Source organism: Nannospalax galili, unplaced genomic scaffold (assembly GCF_000622305.1).
Source record: "Nannospalax galili isolate Female #2095 unplaced genomic scaffold, S.galili_v1.0 scaffold212, whole genome shotgun sequence".
Taxonomy (NCBI): Eukaryota; Metazoa; Chordata; class Mammalia; order Rodentia; family Spalacidae; genus Nannospalax; species Nannospalax galili.
In genome coordinates this window covers 4,314,942-4,335,295 of record NW_008333884.1, presented here as the reverse complement: position 1 = coordinate 4,335,295, position 20,354 = coordinate 4,314,942, and the positions used below count along the sequence as shown (strand labels likewise).

The 20,354-nt window shown below is 48.6% G+C and overlaps 1 protein-coding gene and 1 pseudogene across 1 annotated transcript in view; one reads left to right on the top strand and one right to left on the bottom strand.

Moving 5' to 3' along the window:
* Positions 1-20,354, bottom strand: part of Rap1gap2 (RAP1 GTPase activating protein 2) — a 251,257-nt gene that overhangs the window by 216,277 nt on the left and 14,626 nt on the right. The window contains exon 2 of the mRNA XM_017797085.2: positions 8,581-8,616. Coding sequence (XP_017652574.1) covers positions 8,581-8,603 — 23 coding nt within the window. The 5' untranslated portion in view covers positions 8,604-8,616. The remainder of the gene's footprint in view (positions 1-8,580; positions 8,617-20,354) is intronic.
* LOC103730557 lies at positions 12,265-12,651 on the top strand (annotated as a pseudogene).

The window sequence follows — 20,354 nt, the reverse complement described above, 5'->3', positions numbered from 1 at the left end:
CGTGTCCTGGTCTTTGATGTTGGGTACCAGAACAGGAGGGACCAAGAACCCAATTGCAATTCCAAGCTATAGAAGACAGACACAATCAGTTATGGCCAAGAAGCAACAGACAAATTTAAAGACACTGCTTTTTCTTCTTTTGGTCTTTTTGAGACAGGGTCTCCCTGTAGGCCCAGCTGGCCTGAAACTCACTATGTAGACCAGGCTGGCCTTGAACTCACAGAGATCCGCCTGCCTCTGCCTCCCAAGTGCTGGGATTAAAGGTGTGCACCACCCCGTCTGGCTCTGAGGGTTCTTACAATTCACAGTAAATAAAGATCTGCAGCAATGGAAAGTGAACTGGTGATCATGGTCCTTGACCAATGAAAAGCGCTATTAAGTAATATTCAGGATGGACTTCAGAGAAATGGACTTTCTGGAAAGAAGGCTGGAAACCTGGAGACAGACACTGGTGCCCAGACAACTGAGGCCTGGCTCCGCACACTCCCCCTCTGATGACACTGGGTTGGCTGACACCAAAAGAGCAAATGTCTGCAAAATAATTGCCTAGATTGTGTGGATGGTTCTTACAGACTGACAGTGGATGTCATGGGTTTAAAAGGCTGTGTCACTTCCCAGAAGTGGCATGCTCTGTCCTGCATGGACAGTGTCTTTAGTAGATGCCTTCAGGGATGCTGGTGGCCAGGGGGAACTACATTGACATACTGCCTACTCTTACCTGGTTAGGCCACCTCGTTTCTAATAGACTTTGAACTCTAGCTGCTTAAATCAGAAACCTAGACTAGGAATAGCTGTCTTATGACCAAACCTCAGCATAGCCCAAAGGCTGCCCCGAGCCAGGCCTCTCCTTCCCTCCCTTGACAGCTATCCTCAGCCCATCATGTGCCTACCAGAGATGCCATCTCTAGGGACTGAGATTGAGCCATCAATTATAGTCAGCTTCTTTTTCCTATAAGGTAATAGACTCAGAAGTGAGCATGACACTATATCTAAGCAGTGAGGATAGTGTGCTGAGCTACCACCATTTGGTTCCTGTGGCTGTCCCTGGGGACAATGGTCATCTCAGGTTACTGGATCCATGCATTAGTCAGAGACCCTGCTTCAAAAAGACAGAACAGACAGACACACACACACACACACACACATACACACACACACACACACACACACACACACACACACCTTCTGAGGATTTCCTCTGGGGAAACGTAAGCTATGACCCAGTTACCATATAGACAAACTTTTGTCCCAAGCCAGTCTCCAAAGCAGGCTGAAAATAAGGGACCTCCCACATGTTAACCCCTTTACCTATATCCATCTACCCACCTCTGCATCTCTCCTTCCACCTGCATCCCTCTTCCTGCCCCTGCCTTTTTCTCTCCATCCTGGATCCTATCTCCATGTGATGGCTAAGCATACTGACCCATAATTATGTCATTCAGGGAACCTAGACTAGGAACCTCCTTTGTGACAGCCTTGTGTCAGGTCTTAGGGAGCCAGAGATGGGTAAGGTCCATACTGTCAGACATTAATACATGCATATTTATTTCCTCAGCAGTGAAAACCTACCATCATACTGGTCCTGAGAGAAATACAAGAGGACATAAGGCAGTGCTTGGATAGGCTTGGTGGTAGAGGACTTGTCCAACATGTACAAGTGGCTTTGAGCCCCCACCAGAAAAGAAAGGATATAAGCCATGCTTGTAAGGAGCAGGGCTAAAGAGGAACAGGCTGTTCATTGACCCGACTCTACCATTTTACAGATGGGGAAACTGAGATCTAGACAGGTTAATGGCTTACTCATTTGTTAGCCTGGGGCTAGAACCTGGGCCTGCCAACAAACACTTCAAGCCATTTTCTCCTGCGTGGTACTGCCACCACCCCATTTCCATGTTCCTGTGTGGCTCCCTACTACAGTTAAGTCCTTGCCTGTGGGGATCCTTCTCATTCAGATACTACAAGTCCCTCTCAACCTGGGCCTCACCAGGAGGATGGGTGCCAGGAGGCCAGTGCTGTGATGCAGAAGAACATTCTGTGGAAAGGATTCTAGATGCCCCTAATCAGGAGCCATCACAGGCTGAGAACACTCAGCTCTACCATGTGTAGAATGAAAATACAGACCCAGATTCAAACCCTAACTCCATGCTCTACTTACTAATAGTCTTGAACAGGTTCCCTAGCCTCTTCCAAGTATCTATCCTCCCATCTCCCAGATGCAGAAAGCAATGATCCCCATTCCACACAGTGGCTGCAAAGCCTCTTAGACAGCAGGCAATGAAATCTCAGTCCCCAAAATCCATGGGCCAGACCCCATCTTCAGAGCTGCATGCCTCAGAGACACCTCCTGAAGTTATATGGCTGACTATCTTTATATCAAGAACATCAGCTCCCTAAACAGGGAGCCAAGGCAACCAGGGAGCACAGGCCAAAGGACAGGAGTATCTGATGCTCCCCAGCTAACTCCACAGGCTGCAGATGGGAAGATGCCCCAGCCAGCAGAGGCAGAAGGAGGAAGCATCTTAGAGCCTGGAGGAGCCTGGCAGCATGAGACTCTCCGGTAAGCAGAAACACAGCCTAAAACCACATCAATGGACTCTCACATGAACATTTGAAAATTGCCCTGTTCTGACGTTTTTTTCTAGTTTCCTGTCTATAACTTGTCATGCTAACTACTCTTGCCTTTACTTCTCCTTCACATCTCCTATTCACCAATCAAGGACCTTCTTTTCTCCCTACAGATAAGAGTTATGCAGTTTGGGAGTCTTTTAGATAGACCCACTGAAGGGGTACCCCAATTGCCTCACTCTGTGTCCCTGTTCAGCATGGAAGAAGCCAGAACAGTCTACATCCCAATTCCCTATCCACAAGCTAGGTAACCTCTTCAGAGGATGGTATAATGAGGTAAGAATTTGCTAGGCCGTTAGTATAAAAAGACCCCAAAGAAAAGTAGCCAGTTTCTTAGCTAAAACTCACAATGTCCTTGGGCCTCTTAGTAACATACTCTGTTCCAAAGGCCAAAAATGTTGAAAATATTTGGAAGCTCTTATCTAATCCCTAAAAGATTTTAGGGTTACCTCTTCAGAGGGGAGAATGTTAGAGTAGCAAGAAGCCCTGTTTTAAAATAAAAAGAAAGAAAGGAAGGAAGGGAGGGAGGGGAAGGAAAGAAGGATGAAAGAAGAAAAAAGAAATAAAGAATATACAAAGTTGTCAGAAAAAAAGTGATGGGGAGATATGGGAGGTGTTGGAGGGGAAGGAGTGGGCGTGGACTTGATCAAAACACCTTATATGCATGTATGAAATTCTCAATAAAGTTTTTTAAAAGTTGAAAAAAAAAGAACTAATCTTTTTAGTTCCAACACTAGTGGATACAGCCAGATACAACCCCTCATGGTATCTGTTCAACTTTTTACTCTGAGAACAAACCTCCCCACATAGCCATCTCTCTGGCTTAACTGATTGGACCATGACTATGTAACTGACATGGGATAGACTAATTAGTTTCCTTTTTTTGTTTGGTTTTGTTTTGGTTTGGGTTTTGGTTTTGTTTGAGATAAGCTCTCACCATGGAACTCTGACTGGCCTGGAACTCACTATATAAACCAGGCTGACCTCAGACCCACAGAGATCACCTGCTTCTGCCTCCCAAGTACTGGGATTAAAAGCATATGCCACTATACCCATGCAGTTCTCTTTTTTAAAAGCGTATTGATAAAGCTGGGCATGGTGACAAATGCCTGTAATCCCAGCACTTGAGAGATAAAGGTAAAGATTAAGAGTTCAAGGCTAGTCTTGGTTACATAATGAGTCTGAGGGTACCCTAGCTACATGAAACCTTGTCTCAAAACAAAAATAAGCTTTATTGAGACACACTCTATACAACTTTTTTTTTTGTCTTTTTAAGACAGGGTCTCCCTCTATGTAGACCAGGCTGGCCTTAAACTCATAGAGAGCTGCCTGCCTCTGCCTCCCAAATGCTGGGACTAAAGGCATATGCCACCACACCCGGCTCTCTATACACCATTTTTAAAGTGTATAATCCAATGGTTCTCAGGATACTCAAAAAGTTGTACCACCATCACCACTACCATCCCTGTAGTATCTAGTTCCCAAACAGAAGCTTGTAAATCTTACACATTTCCCGCCCTTTCTCCTCTCCCAACAAACTCCAAGCCCTACAAAACCACTAACTTACTTTGTTTTTAAGGGATTTGCCTATTCTAGGCATTTCCTGTAAATGGAATCCTACAATATTTTTCAGTGTCTGGCTTCTTTCATGAAGCTTGTTTTCAATCCATAATATTCCATTTATAGATACACCACATTTTGTCTATTCATCTGCTGAGAAACATTCATGTTTTTTCCATATTAGGTCATCGTTAGTAATGTTGCCTTGGACTTTGGGTGCGTGTTTTCATTTCTCTGGAGTTTATACCTAAGAGAGTTGATTATTGGTCATAACTCTATGCTTTAACCTTTTGAGAAATTGTCTGTTTTTCAAAGCAGTTGCTCCATTTTACATACCCATCATGAAGATTCCAGTTTCTCCACACTCTCAACAGCACTGATTGTTATTCCATCATCACCACCACCACCACCACCATCATCATCATCATTGTGTGTTTGTATGTGCATGTGCATGAAGTGTATGGGCCATGGCAAGAGTGTGGAGGTCAGAAGCCAACATTTTGGAGTCAGTTCTCTCCTTCCACTTTTATGTGGGCTCCAGGAATCAAACCCAGGTCACCAGGCTTATACAGCAAGCACCTTTACCCACTGAGCCATCTCACTAGACCCTCATTTTGGTTTTTCATCTGTATTCCTCTGCTGTGTAATGATGTTGAACAGTTTTTCATGTGGTTATTGTCCATGTGGATATCTTCTTTGGAGAAATGTCTACACAAACTCTTTGCCCCCTCTCCTCCTCCTGCTCCTTCTTCCTCTCCTCCTCCACTACCTCCTCCTTTAAAGCTTACTCCTCCTCTCCTTCTCCTCTTCCACTTGTTCCTTCTTTTTTGAGGTGCTAGGGATGAACTCAGGGCACATGACAGGCAAGGGCTCTACCACTGAGCTACTCCCCCAGGACTCTCTGCCCTCTCACTCTGTTTTAAAATTTGCTAACTGTTGTAAGTACTTTATACATTTTATATGAATCCATTATTATATAAATGACTTGTAAATATTTTCTTCCCATTTGATGGATTATCTTTTCACTTTCTTGATAATCCTTTGCAGCTCAACAGTTTTTAATACTTGTTTGTTTTCTCCCTGCTGAGAACCCAACACAGGGCCTACTGCATGCTAGCAACCACTCTGCCACTGAGCTGCACTCCCAGCACAAGTTTTTAATGTTGATAAAGTTGAAATTACCTATTTTTTCTTAGTTTAGCTGCTTATCTTTTTAGTGTCTGAAAAACTACTGCCTTACCCACAATCTCAGATTTATACCTATGTTTTCTTCTAAGAGAATTACAATTTTAACTCTTACATTTAGGTCTTTGATCCATTTTGAGTTAACTATTTCATATAGTGTGAGAGAGGGAACCAATTCATTGTTTTTGCATGTGAATATTCATCTGTCCCCTTTTTAACCATTGTTGAACTGTTTATTAAATGGTTTGTTAGTTGTTCGTTAAAAAAATATTTTTTGCCGGGAGTGGTGGCACACACCTGTAGTCCCAGCACTTGGGAGGCAGAGGTAGGTGGATTTCTGTGAGTTCAAGGCCAGCCTGGTCTACATAGTAAGTTCCAGTGGGGTCCTGTCTCAAAAAGACCAAAAAAAAAAAAAAAACTCATCTGACTGGCCACATGCTGGTTAACACCTTTAATCCTAGCACTTGGGAGACAGAGGCAGGCAGATCTCTCTGAGTTCACGGCCAGCCTGGTCTACATAGGGAGCTCTAGGCAGACTAGGGCTACATAGTTAGACCTTGTCTCAAAAAAAAAAAAATCATCTGACCGTAGACATGAAGGTTTATTTCTGAACTTTGAATTCTATTTCATCAATCTATAATTCTAGACTTATGCCAATACCACAACACTTATAGTAGCTTCGTGGTAAATTTTGAAATCGGAAGTGCAATCTTCTAACTTGGTTCTTCTTTTTTCAAGAGTATACTTACTTGAACCCCCATGTGAATTTCAGCTTACCCGTTTCTGTACAGAAATGAATAATCTCTGCAAAGAAGCCAGCTAGGATTTTGATAGACTAGCGCTTTCCAGTCCCTGGCTTAACCCCTCCCGAGCTCTAGTTCTGCTTCCTCTTTGCTTCCTTAAAGGCATGCTGGATGGGACTGCTTTCCATCTCTTGCCTAACCAGATTACACTAAATTGGGATTGTTGTTTTGTCTTGTTTTTTTGAGGCAAGGGCTCAGGTATTGTGAGCTGTAGCCAAGAATGACTTTGAACTTCTGATCTTCCTCTCTCCTAAACTCTTCATCTTCCTGCCTCTGCTCCCTAAGTGATAGGATTACAGGTATGTGCCAGCCTACCCAGTTTCAAGTTCCCTACAGTCAACAGAATCTTACAGGTAGAAACTCAACCCCACGCCCTGTAGGAAACCACCGTCTCAATAGCATTTTCCCCATGCCTGCACTCTCAACTGCCCTCCAGATACCTGGAGACCCCACTGAGGCCCCATTCTCTCAGCACTGATCACAGCTCTTCATACCACCCTGGACCCCTCTCCTTTCCAGGTTATAAACAGTACTAATTAAAACAAACAGACCCTCCACAAACCCTTGTTGCAGTTGAATTAGCTGACCCGAGACAGCCCTAAAAGAAATACCTCGCCACTCCACACCCTTCAGCAACTGGCCTCAAAATCACAGAGATCCACCTGCCACTGCCTCCCAAGTGCTGGGATGAAAGACCATAACATGCTACCACACCCAGCCAAGAGAACTTTCTTAGGCAGCATAATGACCCATAAATTACCTACACTCTTGTAGGTAGCCCCTCCCCCATGCTCCTCAATTCAACTTTTTTTTTTTTTTTTTTTTTTTGTCTTTTTGAGACAGGGTCTCCCTGTAGCCCTGGAACTCACTATGTAGATCAGGCTGGCCTTGAACTCACAGAGATCCACCTGCCTCTGCCTCCCAAGTGCTGGGATCAAAGGCGTGTGCTGCCACGCCCAGCTTCAATTCAGTTCTTTAGTTCACCAAGCTAGACTTGGAGGAAATCATTTCTTTGGTCTGTTGTTGGTGCCTATGAGGGGTGAAGAAACATTTGTTCACATCTCCCCAGGAAAAGATAAAGCAACACAAGGTCGGCCTGGGCAACTCAATGAGATACCATGCCAAATTTTACAAGTGAAAAGAGGGCATCAAAATGACTGACTGGGGCCAGGCATGGTGGCACATGCCTTTAATCCCAGCACTCAGAAGACTGAGGCAGGTGATCGATGTGAGTTCAAAGCCAGCCTGCCCCGGCACCAACTCTACAGAAAGACTAAAATCTCTTCCCCAAGCCCCGCTCACCACCTCCCACCCCCTCACCTTTCTGGGATAAACAAACCCAGTGGAAGGTCTTCTATTCTGACCCCCTCACATGCCAATCTTCAAGACTGGTTGTTCCTTGTCCAGATACTTGGACCCAGGAAAGACACAGCCCTTACTGGCAACCAAATGGGACACTTGCAGCTGAGTTAGAGCTATTAAGTAGGGACAGCCAGAGGAGCCCCTCTGAAGAGGCAACTCATTGAAGGTGATGTTTTGTGTGTTTGATGGGGAGGTCTGGGGAATGAACCCAGGGCCTTGCACATGCTCACTGAGCCCCATGACAATTTACATATGGTGGGAGAATATTTTAAGCCAATGATCAATGCTTTCTTTCCCTTCTAAAATATTCCTCCTTTTCAATTTACTCAGGCCACAGAAAGGGAAGATACAAGTTTCTTAAACTTAGTTAAGCCTCAAAAGAGAAGGAATTCAGATGGAGACCAAACAAAGGGAAAGGAATGAAGAGGAGGAGGGAAGGGAGGACAGTTGTTCCAGGACAGAGGTGGGCCTCTGCTTAGGCTTCCCACACAGACCAGCAGCCACATGGCAAACCAAAGCCTACAGTTCCCAGGCCCAACACATGTGGTGCAGAAGCTTCAGAGAGCCCTGAACTGGGCTGACCAGATTAATATGTCAGTAGCATGACTCAATAACCAGCTGATCCCACAGACATGCAAGGGTGTTTTAAGAGGTTCCAGAACAATGTGCCATTGCTTTTTCAAATAGATGGGGATTGACAGAAAGATGCCCTGTTGGAATTGGGGCTTCACATAAAAACTTAAGGGATAGAAAACACAACTATCTTTCTTACTGCTAACTGTGTGACCTGAAAATCACACCCACTAGCTACATTCCCACCATGCTGGTCCTCACTGCTCCCACTCCTGACTGTCTTTCCCTGGATACCCAGGACTCAAGAGCCTGATCCAGTCTCCTCCAGTGAAGAAGCCCCTCAACAGAGCCTGGAAGCTGACAGCCCACAGCATCCCTCTGTTTCCCACAACATAAGGGACCACATCCCCCAGGGGAACTCTGGTTTGTTGTCCAGTCTCTGACTTCTACAGAATAGGAAGTGGCTACTTACTTGACCTTCAGACCCGCCAGCATGGTCTTGTCGATCCTGCCAAGAGAAAAGTGAAAGCTTCAGTCAAAGTGGGCCTGAAGGCTCCCCTCTACATCTGTAGGGAAGAGCTTCCAGGGCTAGCCCTGCTTACCAGACTGGCAGGCCCTGCAGAGACAACTGCTATAAGGCAATTTTTCCTCCAGTACAGGAAGGAACTCCAACTGAGTTCCAGGAGGGTTGGGCCACACACACCCCTATGGGAGAGTATCCTGATTGGATTTATCTGTCAACTTGAAACAACCTACACTTATTTGGGAAGAGAAACTCAGTTGAGGAACTGCCTAGATCAGATTGGCCTGTGGCCATGTCTGTAGGCTATTGTGTAATTGTTAAATGATGTAGGAAGGCTCAACCTACTGCCAGCAACACCATTCCTTGGGCAGGTTGTCCTAGACTGTATAAGAAAGCTAGCTGAGAATAAGCCTGCCTGCCAGCCAGCAAGTGGCATCCTCCACAAACCCTTGGCTGTGAAATGACTTCTTTGGCCAGAGGATCCCCCGGAACTGAAGTTATGGACAGTAGCTGCCATGTGGGTGCTGGGATTCAAACCTGGGTCTTCTGCAAGAACAGTTAAGTGTTCTTAACCACTGAGCCATCTCTCCAGCCCCCCAAAGCTTCTTTTGGTCAGGTTATTATTTGTCACAGCAACAGAAATGAAACTAGGACAGAAGGGTTCTAGGACTCTCCGCATTTTAAAGATGAGGAAACTGGGGCTGGGAAGGGCGAGACCTCTAGCCCAGTCCAACTCCAGGGTCTGAAGCATTCTGTGTGCATGCCACAAGGGACTCCGCAGCCAGCTGCATCAGTTACTGTTAAGGGACAATCCACACCTCAATATTTCACAGTCTCAGGCTTTGGGGAGATACAAGCACCCCAGCCATAGGGACCTTCCTGCTCTGGAAGCAAGCTGGCCCCATTCTTGGGACAGAAAACAATAGCAGGCTCCAAGAAGAGCTGGCAGGTAGGTTTGTCAAGTCGGGAGGAGGAAGGATTACATTCACTGCAGACACCCAGCAGTGTTCCCCTCCCCTGCCTGCACCACCATCTCTGGCAGAGGAGGCAGTGTGTGAGATTCTATTTTTACCCCCACATATGCCAGCCCTTCTGGCTAGAACACAAGGTGTCCCCCCACCCCCCGAGAACAGTGGACAATGCTCCCCTACTGCCTAAGTCTCTTACTGATTAGAGGTCTTGGTCACCCATGTCACCATCATGACTAGTGCAACAAGCATCACTAACAGTGTTGTCAACAATTGTGTCACCATCACAACCAATGTCACCACCATTACTGTGTCATCATCTCCCATGTCATCATCATGACTAGTGTCACCATTACCCTTTGACACCATCACAATCAGTGTCACCACCATCACTAACAATGTCATCACATACTATGTCACTATCATAGCCAGTGTCACCACCATCACTAACAATGTCATCACCACCCATGTCACCATCTCAGCCAGTGTTGTCACCATCACTAACAATGTCATCACCACCCATGTCACCATCTCAGCCAGTGTCGCCACCATCACTAACAATGTCATCACCCACTCATGTCACCATCTCAGTGTCCACCACCATCACTAAGTGTCATCACCATCCATATCACCATTGTCACCAGTTTCCCCTCTATTACTGTGTCATCAACTGTGTCACTATCAATGTTAGTGTCCTCCAGAGCCACCACAACCTCCAGTGTCACCATCATGATTAGTATCACCATCACTACAGAATCATCAGCACCATCAGTGTCAGTGTCATCACCACATTTTTCCCAACACTCTTGGTGTCACCATCACTACCAGTGTCACCTAAGCATCACCATCACTACCAGTGTCATCACCACCATCTTACCATTTAGTGTCACTAAAATCTACACCACTTCCAAGATGCTCAGAACCCTGGAAAGCTCATTCAGGCCCCAGCCAGCCAGCTCAGCTCCTTCCCATAGGCAACTCTAAGGGGAAAGAAAGCAGAGAGGAGAGGAAGCCACATGGTAAAAATGCAGCTACCCAGACATCTCAGGTTGGCATGCCTCCAATCTATGCTAGAGCCCCCCATGGAGGGCAGGATCCCCTCTCCCTGAGGAATCTCCCAGCACCTCTGACCTCAGTCCCCAACCGTAGAACCAGCTGCACCCAAGCCATCTGGCCTGTCTCTTTCAGTTTCTTCCTCACTCCCCACCTGAGCTCCTTCCTTGGTGCTTCCACTTATGGTCTGACCCAAGACCCCACCACCACTCTGGGAGGCAGACCCTTCTCCCCTCCCATTCAACCAACCCACCAGAGCTCCAGATCTAACCAGGAGTCAGTGCCCCCGGCCCCGGCACACACACTCTATTTCAATGCTCATGACCAGAGCTACCCAGTGGTAACCCCTGATAACAAGCCCCTACATCTGACATCACTTCAAGGAATCTCTTTTAAGCCTTACGGCAGCCCTGTGTTATAGCGAATGCAGAAGTCCCCATTGACACATGGGAAACTGAGACTCAGAGAGGGGAAGTATCCCCTTGAAGTTCCCCAGTAGTCGAGGTAGAGCCAGCACTGGATCCTGTACTCCTCCTGTGTGCCTTGCCAGCCTCTGTCAGCTGGATCCCCATGCCTTAGTAGGCCTTGTCCCTGAGCTCACATCCCTCCCACCCAGCAGTCTATCCAGCAAGGTTCCACACTGGGGTATGGCCCTGGGAGCCTGGAGTTTAGGCAGGACTGGGAAGGGAAAGGGGGCAGTGGTTGTGGGGTTGGGCCTGGCCCCTTCAAGAAGCCAAGTCCTTGGCTCCTCCTCCCTCTCCTAACCCATTCCCACTCGACCATACCTGCCTTGATGCCCCTGACTCTCCAACTTGACAACAAACAGAGCCTTTGAAACGCTTCCTGTTTGGAAGGACCAGGGTTCCAGAAATCTATAGCTTAGTCCCAATCAGCTATGCATCCCCTCCTAGCTGATAGCTATGCCTAAAGGTGGCCACACTGCAGTCTACCCTCTTTCCTAACCTTCCACCCCCACTAAAAATGTTTGGCACACCTGCAGACTCAGTGGGCCTCAACCCATCACTACATGCAAAACACCTCAATTAGCCCACTAGTATCTGCTGAGCACGTGTGATGTACCAAGAGGCCAAGAGATCATAGGGAGTAAGATGGAGTAGGGCCTGCCTCCTGGAGCCCAGCTCAATGGACACTGTGGCTAGCACATAGAGTCCCCTAGACACACTAAGTCACCCTCCTCGCTGCCTTCTTTGCCTCTGAGGCAACCCTGAGTGACACAGTCATATCCTGGCCAGGTTCAAAACATAGGCCAGCTCTGCCTAGAGGCTCTGGAGCAGTGGGTCTAGATACATAGCACTGCTACTGGGGGCGGGACAAAAAAATACCCTAAGGGCTGGGAAGATGGCTCAGTTGGTAAAGCACCAAGCGCAAGACCTGGTTCAAGCCCCAGAACCCACATTAAAAAAGAAAAAAAATTAAGCCAAGTATGGTAGCACACACTTTTAATCCCAGTGCTGGGGAGGTTTGTAAAAGGGTGGGTCTCTGGGGCTCTTTGACCACCTGGCCTCACCTAATCAACTGAGGACCAGGCAGTAAGAATTCTGTCAAAAAAAAGTGGGTTCTTTTCCTTGATTGCTTGAGGATCATCACCACCATGATCGACACTGTAACTGCCCAGACCAGGAAGTTCATGACCAACCAGCAACTTCCGAGGAAACAAATGGTCATCAAAGTCCTTCACCCCCAAAGGCAACAGTACTAAAGACAGAAATTTGGGGAAAATAGACAAAGTGTACAAGACCACACCACAAGTCATCTTTGTATTTGGATTCTTAGCCCATTTTGATGGGCAAGACAACCAACTTCAGCACGATCTGTGTGATTCCTTGGATTATGTAAAGCAATGAGTCCAAACATAGACTTGCAAGACATGATCTGTATTCAAAGAAAAAGACCTCAAGAAAACAGTGAAAGAAACACAAGCACAGAACAAAGGAGATCCAGGATGGCAAAGGCCAATATTGGCACTGATGAAAAGTGAGCTGGAGAACGGAGAACAGCCAGAAGGACAGAGAGGCCACAGCAACTTGATCTGCCATATGATGCACTTTTCTAAGGAGAGGACTAATAAACTGTAAAAACTCCATAGCTTTGAGGTTGGGGATTGAGCTCAGTGGGAGAGCACTTGCCTAGCAAGCTCAAGGCCCTAGGTTCGGTCCTCAGCTCTGAAAAAAAAAAAAGACAAAAACTCCATAGTTCAGGGGTTGGAGGACTGATCTTATAAACCAGGAGTCATGAGTTCAAAACTCGCTGCGAAGCACTTTGTGGGGTATGCTGGCACGTGCCTTTAATCCCAGCTCTTGGGAGGCAAAGGCAGGGAGATCTCTGTGAGTTCAAGACCAACCTCGTCTACACAGCAAGTTCTAGGCCAGCTGGGGCTACAGGGAGACCCTGACTCAAAAAGACCAAAAAGAGGAGAGAGAGAGAGAGAGAGAACAGAAGGTAGATGGTACCTGAGGAAAAACACCTGAAGTAGTCATTTGGTCTCCACACATATGCTCACACATGTACATGCACACACACACACACACACATCTGCACACACATAAACACATACACACTAAGAGCTGAGCCTTGCAAAGGGGGCTTTCTGATTACAGGCCCTCTGCATGCCTCACACCTCACAGGTGTACCTGGGAGAACACAACCCCACCGCCTAAGCCCTGGCCTGTAGGAATCCCAGTCCAACCTCACACATCCATCCCAGAGCAGGAAGCAGATTGTGTGGGTCAAGACCAGACCTATCAGTACAACAGCCCTTGGCCCAGCATCAGGGACAGCCTGTGAATAGGCATCAACCACACTACCACCCCAGCATCCTCTTTTCCTCACTGTCCCATCTGCCAAACACAGAGTGACTATAATCTCTTCCCCTGCAGAAGGATGAATGGCAAAGTGCTTTCAAAGAGAGGAAGAGGTAAATAAAAAAACCAAGCCCATATGGGAGCCAGTCATTTACCAGAGAAACAGAACCCATCCCCTCCCACCACCCCCGTGTCATGTCTCCCCAACCTTCACACCACTTCCATTGGCCAGCCCAATCAGGACTCCATCAGGACCCCAGCATCCTCCTCAAGGGTGACAGTCCCCCAGGCCCAGAAGCTGAGAGGAAACAGATAAGGAAAGCCACCAGGCTGTACTCCCACCTGAGTTGTCCACAGCTGGTAAAAAAGGTCTTTGACCTCAGGTCCTGCTTGCTGGCTGTCTTAGTTTGTTCTTCATTGCTGTGACAAAACACTCTGACCAGTACCAACTTGGGGAGGAAAGGGTTTATTTGTCTTACATCTCCCAGGTCGCATGCAGTTCATCAGGGAGCCCAAGGTAGGAACTCAGGGCAGGAACCTGGAGGCAGGAGCTGGAGCACAGGCCATGGAGGAATGCTGCTTACAGGCTTGCTCCCCTGGCCCCTGCTCAGCCTGCTTTCTTATGCAACACAGGCCCACCTGCCCAGGGGTGGCACCACCCACAGTGGGCTGGGCCCTCCCACATCACTCATCAAGAAGATGCCCCTCAGACATGGCCACAGGCCAGTCCAATAGAGTCAATTTCCCGATTGAGGCTCCCTCGACCCAGGTGTGTCAAGTTGACACTAAAGCTATCCAGCACACTGGCTCTTGAGGAGACAGACAGAAGCTTAGAGCCAAAAAAGTGACTCAGAGGACCAGCGAAAGGCTGAATGCAGGGATGGATGGAGAAAGAGTGCAACAGGAGAGCACTGAACTTGGGGGGAGGCCCACCCCTCTTCTCACCACTCACTACTTTGAGAGGAGGCAGCCCAGAGGTCCCCTACCATAGGGTCACAGCAGCCCAGAGAGGGGCACACATGATAAAGGACACAGGTGGGCAAGGCAGGCACCTGCTCTGAAACTGAGTGCACATGGAGTCACACACAAAGGCACATCCACACAACCAGGCATTTCATGCATGGTCACACAGACTTACAGCCACATCACATATGCACACATATGCACACTCTCAAATAATCACAGACACCCATACAAGAACATGCCAACAGACACACACTGAACTGCAATCCTACACAGTCAGTTCCAGGCTGATATTCATCCTGACCTTCTGGATCCCTGGCAGACTGTAGTCCTAACAGTGAGGAAGGGCTCAGCCTCCAGCGCCACCTCGGGATCCTCTAAGTCCACCCAGTGACTGAAAATGCCCCCCGGATCCAGATCCCCACCAACAGCCCAGGAGGCCAACAAGACCCCACCTCCAAGTCTACTCCCATCTCTTCAGTGGCCCCTTCTGTCACCCACCATCCGAAGCCCCCAAAGGAGACGCTGCGCTTCCTGCCAAACATGGTTGCAGCTGTGGAGCCCCGGGTCCCAGAGAAGTCCCCGGGGCTGTTCGGGAGAGGGCCTGGGAGCAGCAGGTCGGCAGCCACCCACAGGGCTGGGTGGCGGCAGGGTGGCGGCAGGGCACCGCCCTCCTCGCCTGTCCCCCAAGTCAAGCTTCCTGTGGGTGAGGCTGCAGGGCCCAGAGGTGTGTCCTGCACTCTGGAGAGGCACAAAGGGCAGCTTCCTCACACCCAGAGGAACCCACAGCTCCGGAAGGGGCTCAGCTGGCAGATTGCACCACAGCTACATTGGGCAGCTGGCCCCACACAGCCCGGACTTCCTGGAAACCAAAGGAGGCCCATGGAGTCCCACAGCAATGCTTGGGAGGGAAGGAAAAAGACCCAGCTGGAAGCCTCAGGGAGCCTCAGAAGACTAAGACCCTTCACACCTACCCTGGGCTACCTGAGACAGACCTCACCTGCTGCTCCTCCATGCTCAGCACACACCAGATAAACATAAGTGGGCACAGGGCAGGCACAACCATGGGCAATGTGTACATGGACATATACATGCAAAGGACACACAGGTCCACTCAGGCATGGGTATACTCACATACAAGTCATTGGACACCTGCCATTGCATACTCACATGTGCACAGATGCATTTACATGCAGGATAACAGACTCTTACAGACAACCTGTGCACGTCTTTACCTATAAATGTTCATCCAGACATATAAAAGTGCATGCATGCTAGCAGGTATTCATATATATACAATGACACACATGTCCACACACAGAATGCTCACATACCTGGAATGTGTCATCACATGTATACACACATATACATGGACTATGAGCTGTACTTCATGGGTCCCCTCGAGGTTCTAGACCAAGCTGAAAGCATTGCCCTGCTTCCTGTGGGCAGGTGTGGGAGGAGGACAGCCCCTGTGCACATGCACCAGTGCTGACCACATCAAGGACACAATGAGGTTGTCACTGGGCAGACACTATGGAGAAGGCACGCTAGGTGGGCCCTGAGCAGGTGGCACAGTAAAGAGGGATGGAAGCTGCTCTAGTTGCCACTGCTACCTTGTCTCTGCCCCCATCCCCACTGTGTCCCCAGAAGAACCTGCTGCCACTCTCCACTGTGGCCCCCGATATAGGCCGGGAACCCCAGTTCAGGCTGTCTCCCTTGCCCACCTGTGGCCCAGAAAGGGAGGTTCAGCCTGGGTGACTTCAGGCCACACTGGCTTCCCACTCCAGAAAGCCACCATTGCAGTACCCGGCTGCACCCACTCCACACCCAGGCGATCCTTAACAGGTCCCATGGACATCCCAGGTGTTCTGCTGCCCTATCTCTCTTTAGCCTCCCTCAGAGAGAAAAACCTCTGCACTCAATTAGCCCCAGGGTCGGGGTAATTCCTGACTGGGCCTAGCCAGCCTGCCATCCACTCTACTGGCCCCAGAGATAGGCTTAGAAGATCTAAGCAGAACCTTAGACCTAATCCTAGGATGTCTCCACCTCTCCCCAACATGCACTAAACTGTAGGACAGAAGGCCAGGGTTGGGAAGCGTTTAGGAAACTGAAGCCAACAACCAGGAAGGCAGCAGACAAAAAGGACAGAGAGGAATCAAGTGTATGTATGTGTTGCATATTTGGTCCCTCAGTGGCCTGGAGCTCACCAATTACGTTAGGCTGGCTGGCCAGGGAGCCCCAGGTATCCTCCTGTCTCTGCCTCCCCAGAACTGGGATTACAAGCACACACCATGATGCCCAGCTTTTCATATGAATACCAGAGATTGAACTCGGGTCCTCATGCTTGTGCAGCATCCCCCAGTCCAGGGATAAAGTTTTAAGAGCATCATCTGAGATTCTAGATCCAGCTATGTCAGAAGCCGGTGAACCAGAGTAAACTGAGTATTCTCCTCCCCCCTCCTCTTCCTCCTCCTCCTTCTCCTCTTCCTCCTCCTCCTCCTCCTCCTTAGCAGATGCCCCATAGTAGATGAGCCTCTCCAAGAGGCATGGGAGCAACCCTTCCCTTCTTCTCCTTCTTCTTCTTCTTCTTCTTCTTCTTCTTCTTCTTCTTCTTCTTCTTCTTCTTCCTCCTTCTCCTCCTCTCCTCTTCCTCCTCCTCCTTCTTCTCTTCCTCCTCCTTCTTCTCCTCTTCCTCCTCCTCCTTCTTCTCTTCCTCCTCCTTCTCCTCTTCCTCCTCCTCTCCCTTTGCCTTATCCCTCTCCGCCTCCTCCACTGAGAAAATCTTCAGAAAAACCTTGATGAGTGAGATACATAGCCCATCTAGCGGCTCTGCCAGCTTCCTCAGCCAAGCCTGAGACTTCCTCCAGGCCAGTGCCTCACTAGGTACAGAAGCTCCAAAGTGATACAGACAGCTCCTGGGGACTGCTGGGGTGGGCAGCACATGAGTTACTACGAACAGAATTGCTTCTGCAAGCTTCTCACTTTTCATCAGTTAGAGGGAACTAATGCTGAGCCTCTGGAGTGCACACTGATCAGAGAAAGAGGTGGGGTGATAGTTGCACCAGATTTGGGCACACCCCACCACCCACATGGACCAGGTGTGAACGCTGCCCATCACATCTATGCTGAAGGAAGAGGCGGTTGACAGACACTCTTATCCAGGGCCTCCCAGTCCACAAGACATGCAGGTTTGAGGCCACCTGGGCCAAATAGCCAGAGAGGACCCAAGCCTGGGTCCAAACATCTGCAGAGTATTAGGGCAGCCTGGGAACAGGGAACAGGGTGCATTTCAAGGCCTGAGGCTGATTTCTGCCCTCTAGCTCTCTGACTCCTGGCAGTCACAAAGAACACTCATGGAACTCGGATCAAGGATGAGGAGCAGTGGCAGCCTGGGGCACTGGCAGGGAGGGACACAGAGACCCCTGCATCTTAGACTCTCTCAAGAACATCTAGATCCAGGAGCCTTGGAGAGACCAGAAAGACCCAGAGTCCCCTCAGCCCTAGGTTGTGAACCTGGAGAGGAGACGGAGGTTCCCATGTGGCTTTTAATTTCAGTCCCTGAGCTCTAGAAGCAAGTGACAACCATTCTAAAGATGTCTCTACTCCCCTCTGCTCAGTCTTCAGGCTCCCAAGCTCTGAAGCTGTGTGACCTCAAGTAAGTTACTTAACCTTTCTGGTCTCAAGTATCTCTGTTATACAGGAACCTCAGATTATGAATGAATGCAAATCTTGGCACACTGATCTGTGAGCTGTTATAATTACCGTCTACTCCACCTCCTGCCTCAGTCCCTCTCAACTTCCTGCCCCCACTTAGTGTGACCTTTTGGTTCCTCTTCTGTATGGGATGTGCAGTGATGGGGCCACCCAGTTCTCTGAAAAGGACTGTGGGTCAGGAGAAAATAGAAGCTCTATGTGAGCCTGCCTAGCACACCTGCCCCTGCCCAGCACGGCCTGGCTTCCTCCCACACCTCTGCTGACTGGGTAAGGTGAGAATAAGCCAGAGTCAAGGCAGCACCTGTTTCCAAGAGGTCACTAAGGGCTAGCCCAACCTAACCACCTAGCTCAGTTAAGCCAAGTGTCAGCCACTGAGAAAGAGACTGGAAAGCAGGATTCATACAGTGCCCACTGTACAGATAGGAAGACTAAAACCCTGAAAGTAACACATGGCTTAACAGAGATGCTGGAACAGAGATGACATGGGAGACAGCAAGCTCTCCATGAACTGGCCCTCCCAGCACCAGTCCAGATGGGCTCCATCTCTCTCTAGCTGGCTCCTCCACCCTCCCCAGGACCTACTCTGGGTCACACATCACAAGGCCCAGCCTCCCTGGTGAAGGCTGTGGGTGTTCCTGAAGGACCAGCCTAGAGAATAAGCCTGAGCCAGGGCCCCAGCCCTGGGACACAGTCCAGGGAATTCACCTATTCTATGGGTTTTAGGGTAGATAGAACCAGAGAGCTGGCTGGGACCAGGGGAGAGGCAGCACCTCCATTGTGTCCCCAGCCCCCAGGACAGGAGGGAGGACAGGGACAGTGTAGTTTCCTATGCTTGGACAGCTCAGATGGTGCAAGCTGCCAGTGACAGCTGAACAATGAGATGAGACCCTTCCCCCAGGCACAGGGATGGGCAGTCGCAAGAAGTTCAAGAAACAGATGCCCCGGAAAGGCAGCACTAAGTAGATAGTCAAGACATGCCCCCAGTCGGACACTATGGGATGGCACCAGGCTGACCTGAGATGTGGCTCTGGTCTTCACTTCACAGGTTACCTACCGCTCTGAGGCTTCAGTCTGCCCTCATCAAACTGGCCTTGCTCCCTTCATGAGCCAGAGGAGGACAAGGACAGAAGCAGAGAAGGACTGTGATCTCTAGGGGAATGCATGGTTGGTTAGCAGCAGCCCCACATGGGTGAGGGATCTCACATCTACAAGATTTCCAGCTCAGAGTTCACTTCCCTGCATGCCTGTCATGAGGCCAGGGCTAAATGTACCAGTGCACAAGTTCAGAGAAGCAAGATAGTAACAGAAACAACAGGCCCCTTGTTAAAACAGCTCCAGGAACAGGACTCAAGACATACAGGATTGCACAATTCCCACCTATTTCTTCAGGACAGCCTGTCTGCCAAGGGAGTAGCTGTAGTATATGACTGTGGGCTAGAGAAGTGACAGATTCTATCACAAAAAAAAATTTAAATAAATAAATATTTTAATTGAATTTTTGCTTTTTGTGATTTTATACAATATAGTTTGATGGAATTTAGATCCCCTCCCCTGTCCACACCTCTGCCCACTGCCCCTCATCCAATTTAATGTACTCACATATATAATATGGCCTACAGAGTCTGATTTGTGTCCCCCAAATATCCTCCAGTGTGGGTCTAGCTACAGAGCCCCAAGAGTCCCATGGCTATAAGACACTGTCTCTTCCCCTCCCAACAGTCATCAACTGCCAAAAGTTCCTTGGGTTGTATTGGGATTTCTTACCCACTTTCCCATGTCTAGACTGAGATTTTGTCTGGTTTGAGCTTGCGTAGGAGTTGTGCGTGCTGTCACCATTGCTGTGAGTTCATATGAGTACCTGACCGGCTGTCTGGAAGACTCTGTTTCCCAGTGATCATCCACCGCCTCTGGATGATCTTTGTGCCTCCTCTTCCATGACAAACCCTGAGCCTTGGGAAGCAGAGGTTTGAAAAAGTTGTCCTATATGAGCATTTTTAAATAAGAAGAATAAGGCAACACTAGCTGAGCATGGTGGTACAAAAGCTTTAATCCCAGCACTCCGGAGGCAGAGGCAAACACAGGGGTACACAGTGAGACTCGGTCCAGATGGTTGATAGATAGATTATAGATAGATAGATAGATAGATAGAAGATGATAGATAGATAGATAGATAGATGATAGATAGATAGATAGATGATAGATA